Source organism: Phyllobates terribilis, unplaced genomic scaffold (genome assembly GCF_046119375.1).
Source record: "Phyllobates terribilis strain yellow unplaced genomic scaffold, ASM4611937v1 Scaffold_4__5_contigs__length_816908805, whole genome shotgun sequence".
NCBI lineage: Eukaryota > Metazoa > Chordata > Amphibia > Anura > Dendrobatidae > Phyllobates > Phyllobates terribilis.
In genome coordinates, this window is record NW_027362764.1 from 799,153,446 (window position 1) to 799,170,847 (window position 17,402).

The 17,402-nt window shown below is 49.0% G+C and overlaps 2 protein-coding genes across 2 annotated transcripts; both read left to right on the forward strand.

Moving 5' to 3' along the window:
• Positions 1 to 5,088: 5,088 nt before the first annotated feature.
• Positions 5,089 to 5,420, forward strand: LOC141264540 (histone H4). Its single transcript, XM_073676814.1, has one exon. It carries the CDS (start codon positions 5,109 to 5,111, stop codon positions 5,418 to 5,420), a length of 312 nt encoding a protein of 103 aa, XP_073532915.1. The 5' UTR covers positions 5,089 to 5,108.
• Positions 5,421 to 6,784: 1,364 nt separating this feature from the next.
• On the forward strand, positions 6,785 to 7,198 carry LOC141264541 (histone H2A type 2-B-like). The gene has a single exon (XM_073676816.1). The coding sequence runs from the start codon at positions 6,812 to 6,814 to the stop codon at positions 7,196 to 7,198; it is 387 nt and encodes a 128-aa protein (XP_073532917.1). The 5' UTR covers positions 6,785 to 6,811.
• Positions 7,199 to 17,402: the final 10,204 nt, after the last annotated feature.

Genomic DNA, 17,402 nt, shown 5'->3' on the forward strand with positions numbered 1-17,402 from the left:
GACTAGTGTTGAGAGCAAGTGCTCGCTACTTGAGTTTGCATCGGGTGCTCTGGTATGCATTTAGTATCGTGGGTATTTGAGTGACATGCTCGAGTCTCTGCCCCATATGCTTCGCGGCCAAAAAACTTTACGGGGATTGCCTGCCATGCACGAGCGATCCCCGCATGTTTTTTTTTGGGTGTCTAATAACCGTGAAACATGCGGAGCAGGGACTCGAGCATGTCACTCGAGCACACGCTGTACATGGTGCATACCTGAGTACCCGATGCAAACTCAAGTAGCGAGCACTTGCGCTCAAGAATAATGAAAACTTATTCAATATGATGACCTAACGTAAACAAATAATGTGCCGTACCTCTGGGTTCAAAATGTTCACTATACACCTTAATAAAATCTTTGAGGGGTATAGTTTCCAAAATGGGGACACTTGTGGTGGAGCTCCACTGTTTAGGCACATCACGGGCTCTCCAAACGCGACATGGTGTCCGCTAACAAATTGAATGGAAAATCGGCTCAAATTGTTAGCGGACGCCATGTTGCGTTTGGAGAGCCCCTGTGTGCCCAAACTTTGGAGCTCCCCCACAAGTGACCCCATTTTGGAAACTAGACCCCCCAAGGCACCTTTCTAGATGCATAGTGAGCACTTGGAACCCCCAGGTGCTTCACAAATTGATTCGTAAAAATGAAAAAGTGAAAAAAAAAACACTTTCATTTTTATGAATCAATTTGTGAAGCACCTGGGGTTCCAAGTGCTCACTATGAATCTAGATAGGTGCCTTGGGGGGTCTAGTTTCCAAAATGGGGTCACTTGTGGGGGAGCTCCAATGTTTGGGCACACAGGGACTCTCTAAATGCAACATGGTATCCGCTAACAAATTGAATGGAAAATCGGCTCAAATTGTTAGCGGACACCACATTGCGTTTGGAGAGCCCCTCTGTGCCCAAACTTTGGAGCTCCTCCACAAGTGACCCCATTTTGGAAACTAGACCCCCCAAGGCACCTATCTAGATGCATAGTGAGCACTTGGAACCCCTAGGTGCTTCACAAATTGATTCGTAAAAATGAAAAAGTGTTTTTTTTTTCACTTTTTCATTATTACGAATCAATTTATGAAGCACCTGGGGGTTCCAAGTGCTCACTATGCATCTAGATAGGTGCCTTGGGGGGTCTAGTTTCCAAAATGGGGTCACTTGTGGGGGAGCTCCAATGTTTGGGCACACAGCAGCTCTCCAAACGCAACATGGTGTCGCTAACAATTTGAGCCAATTTTGCGTTAAATTTGTTAGCGGACACCATGTTGCATTTAGAGAGCCGCTGTGTGCCCAAATATTGGAGCTCCCCCACAAGTGACCCCATTTTGGAAACTAGACCCCCCAAGGCACCTATCTAGATGCATAGTGAGCACTTGGAACCCTCAGGTGCTTCACAAATTGATTCATACAAATGAAAAAGTGTTTTTTTTTTCACTTTTTCATTGTTACGAATCAATTTGTGAAGCACCTGGGGGTTCCAAGTGCTCACTATGCATCTAGATAGGTGCCTTGGGGGGTCTAGTTTCCAAAATGGGGTCACTTGTGGGGGAGCTCCAATGTTTGGGCACACAGGGACTCTCTAAATGCAACATGGTGTCCTCTAACAAATTTAACGGAAAATCGGCTCAAATTGTTAGCGACACCATGTTGCGTTTGGAGAGCCGCTGTGTGCCCAAACATTGGAGCTCCCCCACAAGTGACCCCATTTTGGAAACTAGACCCCCCAAGGCACCTATCTAGATGCATTGTGAGCACTTGGAACCCTCAGGTGCTTCACAAATTGATTCATAAAAATGAAAAAGTGTTTTTTTTTTTCACTTTTTCATTGTTACGAATCAATTTGTGAAGCACCTGGGGGTTCCAAGTGCTCACTATGCATCTAGAAAGGTGCCTTGGGGGGTCTAGTTTCCAAAATGGGGTCACTTGTGGGGGAGCTCCAAAGTTTGGGCACAGAGGGGCTCTCCAAACACAACATGGCGTCCGCTAATTATTCAAGCAAATTTTACAATCAAAAAGTCAAATAGCGCTCCTTCCCTTCCGAGCCCTGTCGTGCGCCCAAACAGTATTTTTTCCCCAAATATTGGGTATCTGCGTGCCCAGGGGAAATTGCACAACAAATTTTGGGGTCCATTTTTTCTTGTTACCCCTGTGAAAATAAAAAAAATTGGGTCTAAATTAACATTTTTGTGAAAAAAGTTAAATGTTCATTTTTTTCTTCCACATTCAAAAAATTCCTGTGAAGCACCTGAAGGGTTAATAAAGTTCTTTAATGTGGTTTTGAGTACCTTGAGGGGTGCAGTTTTTAGAATGGTGTCACTTTTGGGTATTTTCTGTCATAAAGACCTCTCAAAATGACTTCAAATGTGATGTGGTCCCTAAAAAAATGGTTTTGTAAATTTTGTTGGAAAAATGAGAAATCGCTGGTCAACTTTTAACCCTTATAGCTCCCTAACAAAAAAAAATTTTGGTTCCAAAATTGTGCTGATGTAAAGTAGACATGTGGGAAATGTTATTTATTAACTCTTTTGTGTGACATATCGCTCTGATTTCAGGGCTTAAAAATTCAAATTTTGAAAATTGCAAAATTTTCAAAATTTTCGCCAAATTTCCGTTTTTTTCACAAATAAACGCAAGTGATATCGAAGAAATTTTTCCACAATCATGAAGTACAATATGTCACGAAAAAACAATCTCAGAATCAGGGGGATCCGTTGAAGCGTTCCAGAGTAATTACCTCATAAAGTGACAGTGGTCAGAATTGTAAAAATTGGCCTGGTCATTAACGTGCAAACCACCCTCGGGGCTTAAGGGGTTAATATAAAAAATTAGTTTATTTGACAAATGCTAAAAACAGCAGGAACTAAGCACGAAGCGACTCAACCACACACTGAGGTCTGAGCTAATCTCCAGACAGACAGACATGGATTATATACACTGACGCACCAATGAAAGCAGAGAATGACAATCACATGATGTGAGACTCATCCTGCTAGCTAAATCATCCAGATACATGATTTTGTTCCGTTTGTTTAGAGCCGCAGGAGATCTTGTTCCAAGTTTCCAAAATGTTTTCTGCAATTGGAACAAAACTTTTTCTTCATTGCAGTTTGTTGTGTGGCGCCCCTGCGGGTTCAGTGGCTACAGAGGTATTGAATCTCACCCAGAGGTGTGGTATCTCACTCTCAGGTAAGGAAGGCGTATGGCTCAGGACCCCGACACCTGCATCCAACACATTCCACTTCAGTGGGGGAAGGGCGAGTTTACTCCTAAGGGAGAGCACAGTCCCTGGCTGGTGGGTGGAACCATGTAGTGGGTGTGGGTGGAGGAAGTAGATCAGGGAAGCACATGAAAGGAAGTGATATAAAAGAGAGAAGCCATCTTGGAAGGACAGATCAGTCTCAGAGGGGAAGTAGTGGGAGCAGGACCTAGCCAGAGAGGCCCAAGGCTGAGGAGAGAGGAAAAGGAGAAAGGCTCCAGGAACTAAGAAGGGACCCCAGGGGTACGGGTAGTACTGGAGGCCACCCGTATGCCCGAATCTGCCAGGAGGTGGAGGGGTCAGGTGGCACAAAGGGGACCCGTCCCTCAACTAGCAGAGGACTTTATGACTCAACTAGAAACCGGAGGCTGCAGTATTTCAAGTCCTGCAGCCAACAGTCTATATCAGTCTCACCAAGAAGGTAGCTATAGAGGACCCAGGGGACCGAGAAGACGTCGCCCAGCAAGGCCCGCAGGTACCGGATTGGGACACTAGGTATGAGGTGCAGGTAGACGGCCAGAAGGAACACACAGAAGGGGGTCCCACTATGTTCTCCAGAGGTACCTTAGGGTTGGCTGAACCCCTCCCGGAGTAAGCACAGGACGACGTGGGCAGTTACGGTGTCCGTGCTCCACACTGCGCCACCACATGGAAGGTGAGGACGGTGCAGGTGCACAGGGTTGCTCCGTGGTGGTGTCATCAGGAGCCGCTGGTAGAGGAGCAGCATCTGCCCACATTATACTCCTCTAATGCATCGCACCCATCACCAGCCGAAACCCCCCGGTGCAATGACACAGAAGAGGCTCTATTATCAGCACCTCCCACTACAAAACATGGAGGTCGGGGAGAGGATGGCGCAGGAGCCGAAAACTGACCAATGAGAGCCAGATATAAAAACAGCACTAATAGTAGGGATTATAGCCACTGTGCCAATCACTAATAGAGGAAAATATCCACCGTGCCAAGTACTAATAGAGGATTATATCCAGTGTGCCAAGCACTAATAGAGGATTATAGCCACTGTGCCAAGCACTAATAGAGGATTATATCCAGTGTGCCAAGCACTAATAGAGGATTATAGCCACTGTGCCAAGCACTAATAGAGGATTATATCCAGTGTGCCAAGCACTAATAGAGGATTATAGCCACTGTGCCAAGCACTAATAGAGGATTATAGCCACTGTGCCAAGCACTAAAAGCAGGGATTTTACCCACTGTGCCAAGCACTAATAGCAGGTATTATACCCATTGTGCCAAGCACTAACAGAGGATTATATCCAGTGTGCCAAGCACTAATAGAGGATTATAGCCACTGTGCCAAGCACTAATAGCAGGGATTATACCCACTGTGCCAAGCACTAATAGCAGAGAACTATACCCACTGTGCCAAGCACTAATAGCAGGGATTATACCCACTGTGCTATATGCACTTTCTCACTGATTTCCCTCTGATGTCACACACCGTTTGCTCTCCAGGCCGGTGGAGGCGTCTGATCGATGATGATCTCCCAGAGATAGATCTATTTCCAGCCTGGATCTCCCGCTGTCATTATTGGAGCAGGCAGGATCTCCAGTCTCCGAGCAGCAGCGGCGCCGAGATGAGGAGAGAAGCGGGAAAATTACAGCACAATGAGCGGGAAATTCAAAATCACCAACTGATCTGTGTTCAGCCAATCAGAGAGAAGGGGAGGAGCTGATAATGCAAATCTCGCCCCGGAATCGCATCATCCCTGCGGTTCTCGCTCCGGTCCGCTCACCCTCCATATAAAGGAAGGGCTCGGCGCTGCTCAGTCATCGTGTTCTGCTGATTACGTGGAAGATGTCTGGTCGCGGTAAAGGAGGGAAAGGTCTCGGGAAGGGCGGCGCCAAGCGGCACAGGAAGGTACTGCGTGACAACATCCAGGGCATCACTAAGCCTGCCATCCGCCGTCTCGCTCGCAGGGGAGGCGTCAAGCGCATCTCCGGCCTCATCTATGAGGAGACTCGCGGCGTCCTGAAAGTCTTCCTGGAGAACGTGATCCGTGACGCCGTCACCTACACCGAGCACGCCAAGAGGAAGACCGTCACCGCCATGGACGTGGTATACGCGCTCAAGCGCCAGGGCCGCACTCTCTACGGCTTCGGAGGTTAATTGTGTTCTCCGCTCCATCCTCACCCCCCAAAGGCTCTTATCAGAGCCCCCCACATGTACAGTGGAGAAGCTGTGATTCCTGCTGGATGAATGCAGTAATGAGGTGACGGGATCTCGGGTCTGGAGCAGGAGGCGCCGCGGTGTTAGATCCGCTCCCTGCAGCGTCAGGTGCTGGGGACGGTGGGGAGAGATCACTAATATCCGCGTCAGTGTAAAGTGCGGCCGGAGCTCCAGCCGACAGCGATCTCCTGTGCTCGGTCTGACGGATGAATCACATCGCTATAATACCGGCTGCGGGGAGGAGCGGATACCGCGCAACTAATCCGGGAATCGCACTCCTGTGTGGAAGGAAAGCGGCCGCCGATCACCGAGCACAACCTGATCGCCCGATCTCACACCGCGTATTGCACAATCACCGGAAGAAACCAGCAGCGATTAAGCGCGAAATTAGGAATTTAGCCAATCAGTACTAAGCATAAGTCTATTGCTCCGCCCACAGGCGGCTCCGGGTGATAGTCGCCATCCTTTAACCAATTAGTGACTGATATTTCTCGCCGCCGTTCTCCATTATCAGTCATTCTCTATTTACCCGGAACCGGGGAGAAATCCCCACCGACCTCACTACAGACGATCACCGAGCCCTGCGGACCAGAGAGAGGACTGGGAAGATGCGGGTCTGGAGCAGGCGCATTTCTGCAGCGTTATATTCAGCTCCTCTGAGTGCGGCAGGTGACGCACATCAAGAAACCGACAACAGACTGGGATCACCACCTGAAGGGTTAATTCTGCCTCCGCTTTGCCGGTTTCTAGCTCGGTGCTGCTCGGCTGATCCCGCTTCTCCCGCTCTTTCTCTCCATGTAATATTTGGGGTCAGGACGAGCGTTTCTCGTGCGGTTCGTCACAATCTGTAATAACCGCTGAGAGGAGGCCGCACTGGATCAGGCGCCATCATGATGACAAAGGGTTAATGGCAGAAGAGATCGCTGCGCCAGTCCGTGTCTTCCTGTAACCAGCAGAGCCTGAGGGGAGGGGGCAGGCGACGGCTCTGTGTTCCCGTATGTGATCATAGGACAGGCAAGGGTTAAGGATAAAGCCGCAGCGTCTGCACCAGGACGACAGGCAGGAAAGCAATCAGCCAGTAAAGAGTTAATGTAACGTCTTTCACGAGCAGCTGTGAAGAGGGCGGGTGGCGGTTGGGTAAGAAAGTCATCTGACCTATGTGACGTCACACGTTCCCTCCTGCAGCTGATTGGTGTGTTCTCAAGTCTGATCTCCATAGGCGGCTTCAGATCCGTCCAATGAGAGGAGAGGAGGGCGGGGCAGCAGCTTATATAAACCTCCAGCAGCGCGGGCTCCTCACATTCTGCTGATTGTTATCTGCTGATAGAACGATGTCTGGACGCGGCAAACAGGGAGGAAAGGCCCGGGCTAAGGCCAAGAGCCGCTCATCCCGGGCAGGACTGCAGTTTCCGGTGGGACGTGTGCACAGACTTCTCCGCAAGGGCAACTACGCCCAGAGGGTGGGCGCCGGCGCTCCGGTCTATCTGGCCGCTGTGCTGGAGTATCTGACCGCTGAGATCCTGGAATTGGCCGGTAATGCCGCCCGGGACAACAAGAAGACCCGCATCATCCCCCGGCACCTGCAGCTGGCGGTGCGCAATGACGAGGAGCTGAACAAGCTGATGGGTGGGGTGACCATCGCCCAGGGGGGCGTCCTGCCCAACATCCAGGCCGTGCTGCTGCCCAAGAAGAGCGAGAGCAGCAAGAAGAGCAAGTGAGCGCTGCAGCCGATCTGTCCACAACCAAAGGCTCTTTTAAGAGCCACCACATCCTCCTGATAAGAGCCGGTGCCAGTGTGAATACTTGGTGATTCCGTGTTGTACATACTTAGTGTATATAATGCTCCCCTTATGCAGCAGGTTTGGGGATACCAGGAACCGAACCTTTATGTAGGTGCTGGGGGTTGTAGTAATTGTGTGGCGGGGACCCGGTACCGTTGCTCAGGGTCTTCAAACTAAATGGCAGTATAAAGCTGAATGTCCGACTATGCAACCCGTGGATTGCGGTCAGGATGAACTGCCGCTGCAGGGTATACCGCTGGTGTTGTGGGTGCAGCAGAGGATAGTATAACTCCCCACAGGAGGAGTATAGCCTCAGGGCAGTAACTAGGGATCTTGGTGGTGATAGTGCGCGGGAGCAGCAGTAACCACACGGCGTCTGTCATGCAATTCAGAGTCTTTACTGTTGGTGGTGTTAAGGGACCCGTCCGGAATGCAGGTTAACAATGGAGGCCTGGTCAGTCTGAGAGCAAGTGGGAAATCCCGCTGGTCAGGGGGAGTTTGTAGGCCTACCGTGCAGACTTCACTCTTTCTTGGCTATCCTGCTGTAGTGTGGTGGTAGCCCACGTCTGAGTGTACCGTGTTCTCACCCGTATGACTGGCGACTCGTGCCTTCCGTACTTCTCACCCCTCCGGGGTAGTAGTGGTCCCTCGTGTGGCTGAGCCTCCGGGCTTCCTTGGGCTATAGGACTTGAAGTCCCCTGCGTGGTGGTTTTCTGCTGCCGGGCTTATAACCCTCACAGCCTCGGACTCCAGTGTCCGCCTTTATAAGTGTCTAGGCCAGATGAGCTCTTCTAGCTCCCTGCCTAGCCTCGTGTTCCTCCTCTGCCTGCAGGTACTCCTCAGCCTGCTGCTGTCCCTATCTGCCTCTTGTCTGGAACTTGTCTCTGTCTGGTCTCTCTAACCCCGCCCCAGATCCAGTTTATAAAGGGCAGGTTTCTCCCCTCCCTGGACTGAGGCAGGAGGTGCTGCATGCTAATTGTCCCCAACCAGGGAACCTCCCACCTGCTCTCAGACATGACATTGCTGACACTGTGGCGACCAGACCTGGGGTGTCACATATACATTAGGCTCCTGCTGTAGTCGCTCCATATAGTAGAGGATCCAGCGCTCAGGGGATCAATAAGATCCCTGATATTGATCTCCTGATTCTGTGAAGTCCTTCACTTTGTTCTTGGTGGTGAGAATTTTACACACTTTTCACATGTAATAAATGGCGCTATAATAAGAATAACATGTTTTCCCCATATAGTGTTCTTTCCCGCTGGACTTCTGTGCCATATACCCTCAATATACTGCTGTATGCCCCCATATAGCATTGTATGCCTACATATAATGCTCTTCAGCCCTGAAGGGTGGAGCCCCGCCCACGTGATGTCATCATAGGGGGTGTGTGGGCAGGTTCCCCCCTTTTGCATAAAAGACCCAGCTGAAGATGGGTCCATACTCATGTTGGAAGTTACGTATTTATATTTGTAATGTGTTTATGAACAGGCATTGGAGTGCTTCCCTCCAGCTAAACTGAATCATCTCTGCAATCTGTATAGTAAGTTTCTTCTATTAATCCCATTTATTTTCGTGTAATTGCATATGCATTGTATTGTCTCTCTTTGTAAAACCTTTTTTTTATATTTTTCATAAACACTGCCTCCCTTTTGGATTAAATATAAAATTTAATAGTTCTGTTTCTTCTGTCCTGTAATCGTTCCTCCCCCGAAGCCAAACGCTATCAGAAAATAGGCGTCCAATCAGGCCTGTATTTCAAATCAGATCGGTGATGGCAGCGAATAATATTAATTGGGCTATTGTGAAGCTGGCAGTGACTGTGCGGGGGCGTATACACATATTCCATGCATTGGAATTCGGAGGTGTGATGCCATACGCTCACTGCACACTTTCCGATACCTACGTAGTGAGTAATCGGGATCGTGTGCACTCGAATCCCTGACAAAGTGATGGCAGCGTCACATCCATCCCTTCACTACGACACTGAAAATGAATCTCTCATAATTATAGGATCAATATAAACCCCAATATTCATATCTGGACAATGGAGACACAAAGGCTGGAACATTCTCAGCAAAATCCTTTGAACTCAGGATGATCCTTCCTTAGAACAAAGGAGCCCCTGCACTTCTCCGCCTCTGCGTAAACAGATCTCATTTTGATATCTGGCTCCCAGAAAAGATCTTTCCTGTTTAATTACCTGCACAATGCAGGGGGTGCTGCTTCAAAGGAGATGATGTGTTAGCTCTCTCTTTCTAACTTCCCACTTTTAATTATTTGTTCCTCTTCCCTAGGTGTAATGAATTTCCAGATGTACAATTTGAGGGGGGATGTCTCCTCCCTGGAGATGTCTTATGGGTTTTATTTTTTCTTGACATTCACATACCCATAAAAAAAATGTCTTACCTGACCGTTTTCCCTCGGTGAATAGCATCCTCATCCTCCTTCCCAGCAGTGATGTCATGTGCTGCTGCAACAGGCAAAGCGACATCAGCTGCTGACCTCTGGTGGCTGGTACAGGTATTGTGGTGCAGCGAGCCGGTCTCTGCGCCGCGATACAACTCAATTAAATGTACATCCTTGGACGCATTCAGCTGAAAACAAGTGCTGGCATCGGAGGTCCCCTGACTCTTGGGACACAATCGTCCCAGGAGCCCAGGGGCCACACAATGGAGCCTCAGATACCACATGTGGCCCGTGAGCCACTTGTTTGAGACCCCTGATCTAGAGGCACCTTCTGTGCATTATTCTTGCATTATGGCCATCTAGCACAACCTAGTGGCTCATTGTGTGCATTGCTCATGTATTGTGGCTGTATATCACCATCCAGTAGCACATTTTGTGCACTACTCTTGTATTTTGGATGTACATCACCATTTTGTGGTACCTTGCATCCATTAACTTTGTATTGTGGCCATCTAGCACCATCTAGTGGCACCTTGTGTGCATTGCAGTCATCTAGCACCATCTAGTGGCACCTTGTGCGCATTACTCTTGTATTGTAGCCATTAGTGATGAGTGAGCACTAAAATGCTGGAGTGCTCGTTAGTCAAATCCAGTGTCGGACTGGGGTGTCTGGGGCCCACAGGAGGAATTGATCCTCAGGGCCCACCCTACAGCAATATGCAAATACATGATAGCCGATATCCCCGTTATAGTGGAGCGTCGACTGTAAATCACAGGCGGCTCCTGCACATCTACTGTGCACACTATAATTGGGATGTACAAATACGGCAGTTTGCATTAAAGGAGTTCTTTGCTTAAAACAAGTTATCACCGATCCACAGGATCGGTGATCACTTACTGATCATTTGGGTCTGAACTTTGGTAAACGCAGCTATCGGAAGAATGGGGAAGTTTTATCCGTCAGGACACTTATCCCCATTTTAAAATGCAGCGGCAGGTGGGACGTCTGACCGCAGCTCCATTCATTCTCTTTGGGGCTTCCAGAAAAAAGCAAGAACATCCACTGAGGGAATGAATGGATCAGTGGTCAAGTCGTATATGAGCTCCAGTCTAATGGGGATAAAAGCTCCACATTCTACCAATCGGTGCGGGTCCCAGCAGTCAGACCCCCACTAATCAATAATTTATCACTTATCCTGGGGAGAGGTGATTGCTTGTTTTCTCCGTAGAAACCCTGTAAGTGCATCTTGTTCCAAGTATTTAATCACTAATGGAAATAAAGAATCTTCTCCCAATTAATATCAGGGAGAACAAATGACCGCCATACACAACACAATCCACTATACCAACACCAATAATACCACATACAAGGAAGAAATACTGCCACACCATTTCTGGACTACATATTACCACCACATAGTGACTGAATAATACTACATACAAGGGAGAAATACCACCACACCATGACCAAACCACATAATACCACCACATAGTGACTGAATAAGACCACATGCAAGGGAGAAATACCACCACACCATGACCAAACCACATATTACCAACACATAGTGACTGAATAATACTACATACAAGGGAGAAATACCACCACACCATGACCAGACCACATAATACCACCGCATAGTGACTGAATAAGACCACATGCAAGGGAGAAATACCACCACACCATGACCAGACCACATATTACCAACACATAGTGACTGAATAATACTACATACAAGGGAGAAATACCACCACACCATGACCAGACCACATAATACCACCACATAGTGACTGAATAAGACCACATGCAAGGGAGAAATACCATCACACCATGACCAGACCACATATTACCACCACATAGTGACCAAATAATACCACATATTGTACAAGGGAGAAATACCACCACTCCACGACCAGACCAGATATGAACAGCATATAGCATCAAAATAATTCCCCATCATTGCTCTCCCCCACCTCCTACATCATTCCTCTCTCCCATCCCAGTCATTACTCTCCCACCCCTTCCCCATCATTGTTCTACCCCATCCCATCATTGCTCTCCCCACCTCCATCATTGTCATATCTCCCCCATCTCCATCATTGTCATATTTCCCCCACCTTCATCATTGTCATATCTCCCCCATCTCCATCATTTTCATATCACCCCCACCTCCATCATTGTTCTCCCCCACCTCCATCATCACTTTCCCCCATCTCCGTCATTGCTCGCCCCCACCACCATCATTGTCATATCTCCCTCACCTCCATCATTGTCATATGTCCCCGACCTTCATCATTGTCATATCTCCCCCATCTCAATCATTGTCATATCTCCCCCACCTCCATCATTGTTCTCCCCCACCTCTATCATTGCTCTCCCCCATCTCCATCATTGCTCTTCCCCACCACCATAATTGTCATATCACCCCCACCTCCATCATTGCTTTCCCCCAGCTCCATCATTGCTCTCCCTTATCTCCATCACTGCTCTCCCCATCCCCATCATTGCTCTCCCCACCTCCTCCATCATTGACATCTCCCCCACCTCCATCATTGCTCCCCCCATCCCCATCATTGCTCCCCCCATCCCCATCATTGCTCTCTCTCCATCCCCATCATTGTTCTCCCCATCCCCATCATTGCTCTTCCCATCCCCATCATTGCTCCCCCCCACCTCCATCATTGCTCTCCCCCACTTCTATCATTGCTCTCCCCACCTCCTCCATCATTTCTCTCCCCCATCCCCATCATTGCTATCCCCATCATTGCTCTCCCCATCCCCATCATTGCTCCCCCATCCACATCATTGCTCTTCCCATCCCCATCATTGCTCTCCCCATCGCCATCATTGTTGTCCCCATCGTTGTTCTCCCCATCCCTATCACTGCTCTCACCATCCCTATCATTGCTCTCCCCCACCTCCATCAATGCTCTCCCCACCTCCTTCAGCAATGCTCTCCCCCACTTCCTTTATCATTACTCTCCCCATCCCCCTCTATCATTGCTCTCCCCATCCCCATCATTGCTCTCCTCACCTCCATCATAGCTCTCCCCCACCTCCTCCATCATTGCTCTCCCCCAGCTCCCCCATAATTGCTCTCCCCATCCCCATCATTGCTCTCCCCCTCTCCATCACTGCTTTCCCCATCATTGCTCTCCCCCTCTCCATCATTGCTCTCCCCATCCTCATCATTGCTCTTCCCCATCCAGATCATTGCTCTCCCCATCATTGCTCTCCCTCTTTCCATCATTGCTCTCCCCAACCCCATCATTGCTCTCCCCCTCACTGCTCTCCCCATCGTTGCTCTCCCCCTCTCCATCACTGCTCTCCAAATCATTGCTTTCCCCATCCACATCATTGCTCTTCCCCTCTCCATCACTGCTCTCCCCATCTTTGCTCTCCCCATCCTCATCATTGCTCTACCCCATCCCCATCATTTCTCTCCCATCCCCATTATTGCTCTCCTCATCCCCATCATTGCTCTCCCCATCCCCTTCATTGCTCTCCCCATCCTCATTATTACTCTCCCCCATCCCCATCATTGCTCTCCCCTTTTCTATCATTGCTCTACTCCACCTCCATCACTGCTCTCCCCCATCCACATCATTGCTCTCCCCCATCTCCATCATTTCTCTCCCCATCCCCATTATTGCTTTCCCCATCCCCATTATTGCTCTCCCCCTTTCCATCATTTTTTTCCCCCTCCTCCATCATTGCTCCCCCCCTCTCCATCACTGCTCTACCCCATCCACATCATTGCTCTCCCCCATCCCCATCATTTCTCCCCCCATCCCCATTATTGCTCTCCCCAACCCCATTATTGCTCTCCCCCTTTCTATCATTTCTCTCCCCCACCTCCATCATTGCTCTCCCCCTCTCCATCACTGCTCTGCCCATCTTTGCTCTCCCCATCCCCATCATTGCTGCCCCAATCCCCATCATTGTTCTCTCCCTTTTCATCATTGTTCTCCCTCACCTCCATCACTGCTCTCCCCCTCTCTCTCCCCATAATTGTTCTCCCCATCATTGCTCTCCCATCCCCATTATTGCTCTCGCCATCTCCATCATGAATCTTCCCATCCCCATCATTGCTCTACCCCTTTCTATCATTGCTCTCCCCCACCTCCATCAATGCTCTCCCCATCCCCATTATTGCTCTCCCAATCCCAGTTATTGCTCTCCTCATCTCCATCATTGCTCTCCCCCTCTCCATCATTGCTCTCTCCCATCCCCTTCATTGTTCTCCCCATCCCCATTATTACTCTCCCCATCCCCATCATTGCTCTCCCCCTTTCTATCATTGCTCTCCCCCACCTCCATCAATGCTCTCCCCATCCCCATCATTGCTCTCCCCATCCCCATTATAGCTCTCCCCATCCCCATCATTGCTCTCCCACTTTCTATCATTGCTCTCCCCCACCTCCATCACTGCTCTCCACATCCCCATCATTGCTCTCCCCCATCCCCATTATTGCTCTTCCCATTACTGCTCTCCCCCACCTCCATCACTGCTCTCCCCTATCAATCACTGCTCTCCCCATCCCCATCATTGCTCTCCCCCATCCCCATCATTGCTCTCCCCCATCCCCATTATTGCTCTTCCCCATCCCCATCATTGCTCTCTCCCTTTCCATCATTGCTCTCCCAATTTTCATCATTGCTCTCCGTCACCTCCATCACTGCTCTCCCCCTCTCCATCACTACTCTCCCCATCTTTGCTCTCCCCATCTCCATCACTGCTCTCCTCATCCCCATTATTGCTCTCCCCCATCCCCATCATTGCTCTCCCAATCCTCATTATTGCTCTCCCCATCCCAATCATTGCTCTCCCCATCATTGCTCTCCTCTATTCCATCATTGCTATCCCCCACCTCCATCACTGCTCTCCCCCTCTCCATCACTGCTCTCCCCATCTTTGCTCTCCCCATCATTTCTCTCCCCATCTCCATCATTCCTCTCCCCATCCCCATTATTGCTCTCCCCATCTCCATCACTGCTATCCTCATCCCCATTATTGTTCTCCCCCATCCCCATTATTGCTCTCCCCATCCCCATTATTGCTCTCACCCTCTCCATCATTGTCGCCCTAGTGTATTAGTTAAAAAACAACACTTACCTCTCTGCTTGTTCCCCCGCAGGCCGCAGCATCCTTGTTGTTTGCATTGCAACTTTCTCCTTGACACAGGCGCGCCCTGCATGATGGCATCATCAAGCCACGCGTGTGTGTGTAAGGTAGAAAGCACCTGTCAGGAAACAGAGGACAAATCCCTCGAGCTCCACTGCCATGTCAGCAGCGGAGCTGGAGGTATCTCATCACTCCCTGCCCGCCACTGCTCTCACTATTAGCCTCCCTGAACCTCCGGCCCCCAATGCAGGTGCTCTGGCGATATGTCCGCCCCTGCGTCAGCCGCCGGCCACTGATAGGTCGGCGGCCATGTTAACCAGTGGGCCCCCGTGCGTCCTGCTCGAGGGCCCACCGGAAAATTCTCTGGTGTCCCGGTGCCCCAGTCCGACCTTGGTCGAATCCATCAGGTTGGATGCTCAGACGGGCTCGACTCGAGTAATGAGTATAATGGCAGTTAATGCGAAACTCAAGCATTTTTCCGGCAGACCCTCCCAGGATGGCTGGGGGGCAGGAAAATCACTGAAATGGATGGAAACAGTGGGGAGAAGACGCCTGGATGCATCTCTGACTCCCAGGTCGCTTGTCAGTCTGACAATAAAACATACAAAAACGACAATAAAATGTTTTTTACAGGGCAAATGTTAGAAACATTTTTTCCAGGATAATGACTTGTATATAAGGCAAAATAAAAAAAGCCTCCTCCATCCCTTAATAGCTGGGTCATCTCTCACCGTATTTCCCAATCGCCTATGACTACAGAAGATGACATAGAAGAGGGAGAAATAAAACTTCACTCACCTGTAGTCACCGGTAAATGTAATTTTACCATTTTACTGCCTTATCAGGGCATGTGGTGTGAGACATGATCAGACATATCCTTTGTAATTCATGGAGGAGGGACTCGGAAACTCACAAAGCCTATGCAGACAATGCAAGAACTGACAAAAATGAGAAGGAAGAGGGACTCCGATACACCCTGTATTAGACATGAAGGAGGCGTCATACACATTCTGTTACAATTGTTAGGTCGTGGGACTCCTAGACTGGTAAAGCCTATGCACTAAGTGTAAGGGCTGCCAAACATTAGAAGGAGGCTCTGCAATACACCCTGGAAGACACATGGAGGATGGGCTCAGAATACATTTTTTAGAATTTTAAAAAGATTGTGATAAGGCCCTCTCCCTCGACTACCGCCTTGGGCCACACTCCTTTTTGCCTTCTTTTGTGAATGACTTTCTACTGATGACCACAAACAGCTTGAATTTGTCCAAGAATTGATGGAAATAAACTCACATGTTGTGGACTGTGGAAGAGATGTATGTGACCAGAAGGATAACTAATTTCCATCAGATGATACTGACATGAGACAATGAGAAAGAAAACAAGATGGGACAAAGCAAGAACTTGACTTGAATGAAACTAAAACTGTTGACGTGCTGAGTGAAGACTATGTGGATAGTGAAGATCTTACCATCATTGCTGTATTAGAAATTGAAGAAACACAAAACAACGATGTAATGGAGAAGGCCACATTCACTGTAACTAGTGATGAGCAGAGGGTCAGAGGATTTCAGTAGAAGAGAGTGACTGTAGTGAGTCAGTGGACTGGTCCCGGAAGAGGAGGAGCTATGCACAGGAAGTGCGTGAGTCACTGTCCGTGGCCATTTTCTCAGAGTCCAGAGAGAGAATTTTAAAAACAGTTGGACCCCTAAACTGCTAAATCCAATGCACTTAGTGCAAGGCCTAGCAACAATTTAAAGGAGGGATTGCGGTACACCCTGGAAGAGACGTAAAGAAGGACCATTTCCCATTAATAAAGAGTAGGTCTCCTAGACTGGTATATAAGAGGATTATAGAGGTAGGCGTAATACACACCCTGGAAGGATTAAGAGCGAGGATTGCATCATAACCCTGTAGATATGGTGGAGGAGGAGGACACAGAAAACTAGAAACCATGAACTGTATACCCATGCTTGGAAAGGGGTGCATGGGAATACATTAGTAAATAAAGAACATTTAAAATTGAGTTTATGTTCTGCTGCTATCATTCGGTGGTGTTGAGAAGTCTGGCCCAATCCAGCTCTTGTTCATTTTTATGAGTCAGCCTGTCAGCATTTTCAGTTATAACTCCACCAGGGGCACTAAAAACCCGCTCTGAAAAAACGCTGGCGGCAGGGCAGGCCAGGACCTCCAAGGCGTAGAGACCAAGTTCATTCCACGTATCCAGCTTGGATACCCAATAATTATAAGGCACAGAGGAATCACGGAGGACGTTGGTACGGTCGGCAAGGTACTCCCTCAGCATCTTCCCAAACTTTGCACTCCCTGTGAGAGTACCCTGCGCCTCAGAGCCTGTGTGATGAGAAAACTCTCCCAGAAATTTGACAGTGTTCCCCTGCCTCTGCTGGATTGAAGTTGTGTCTCTCTCGCCTGTACTCCTTGGTTATCCAACGAAGTGTGCCCTCAGCCGCCAGCGTTTTCAGATGGGAATTTTTTTTAATAGTTCCGCAACAAGGGCCTTCTGGTACAGCCCCATTTTTAGACCTCTCCGCCACGGGAAGGAGAGATAGAAAGTTCTCCTTGTAGCGTGGGTCTAGAAGTGTCACCAA

What these genes read in the sequence shown, in the direction of transcription:
- LOC141264540 (XM_073676814.1), top strand. Translation starts at nt 5,109, where the DNA reads ATGTCTGGTCGCGGTAAAGGAGGGAAAGGTCTCGGGAAGGGCGGCGCC.
- LOC141264541 (XM_073676816.1), top strand. Translation starts at nt 6,812, where the DNA reads ATGTCTGGACGCGGCAAACAGGGAGGAAAGGCCCGGGCTAAGGCCAAG.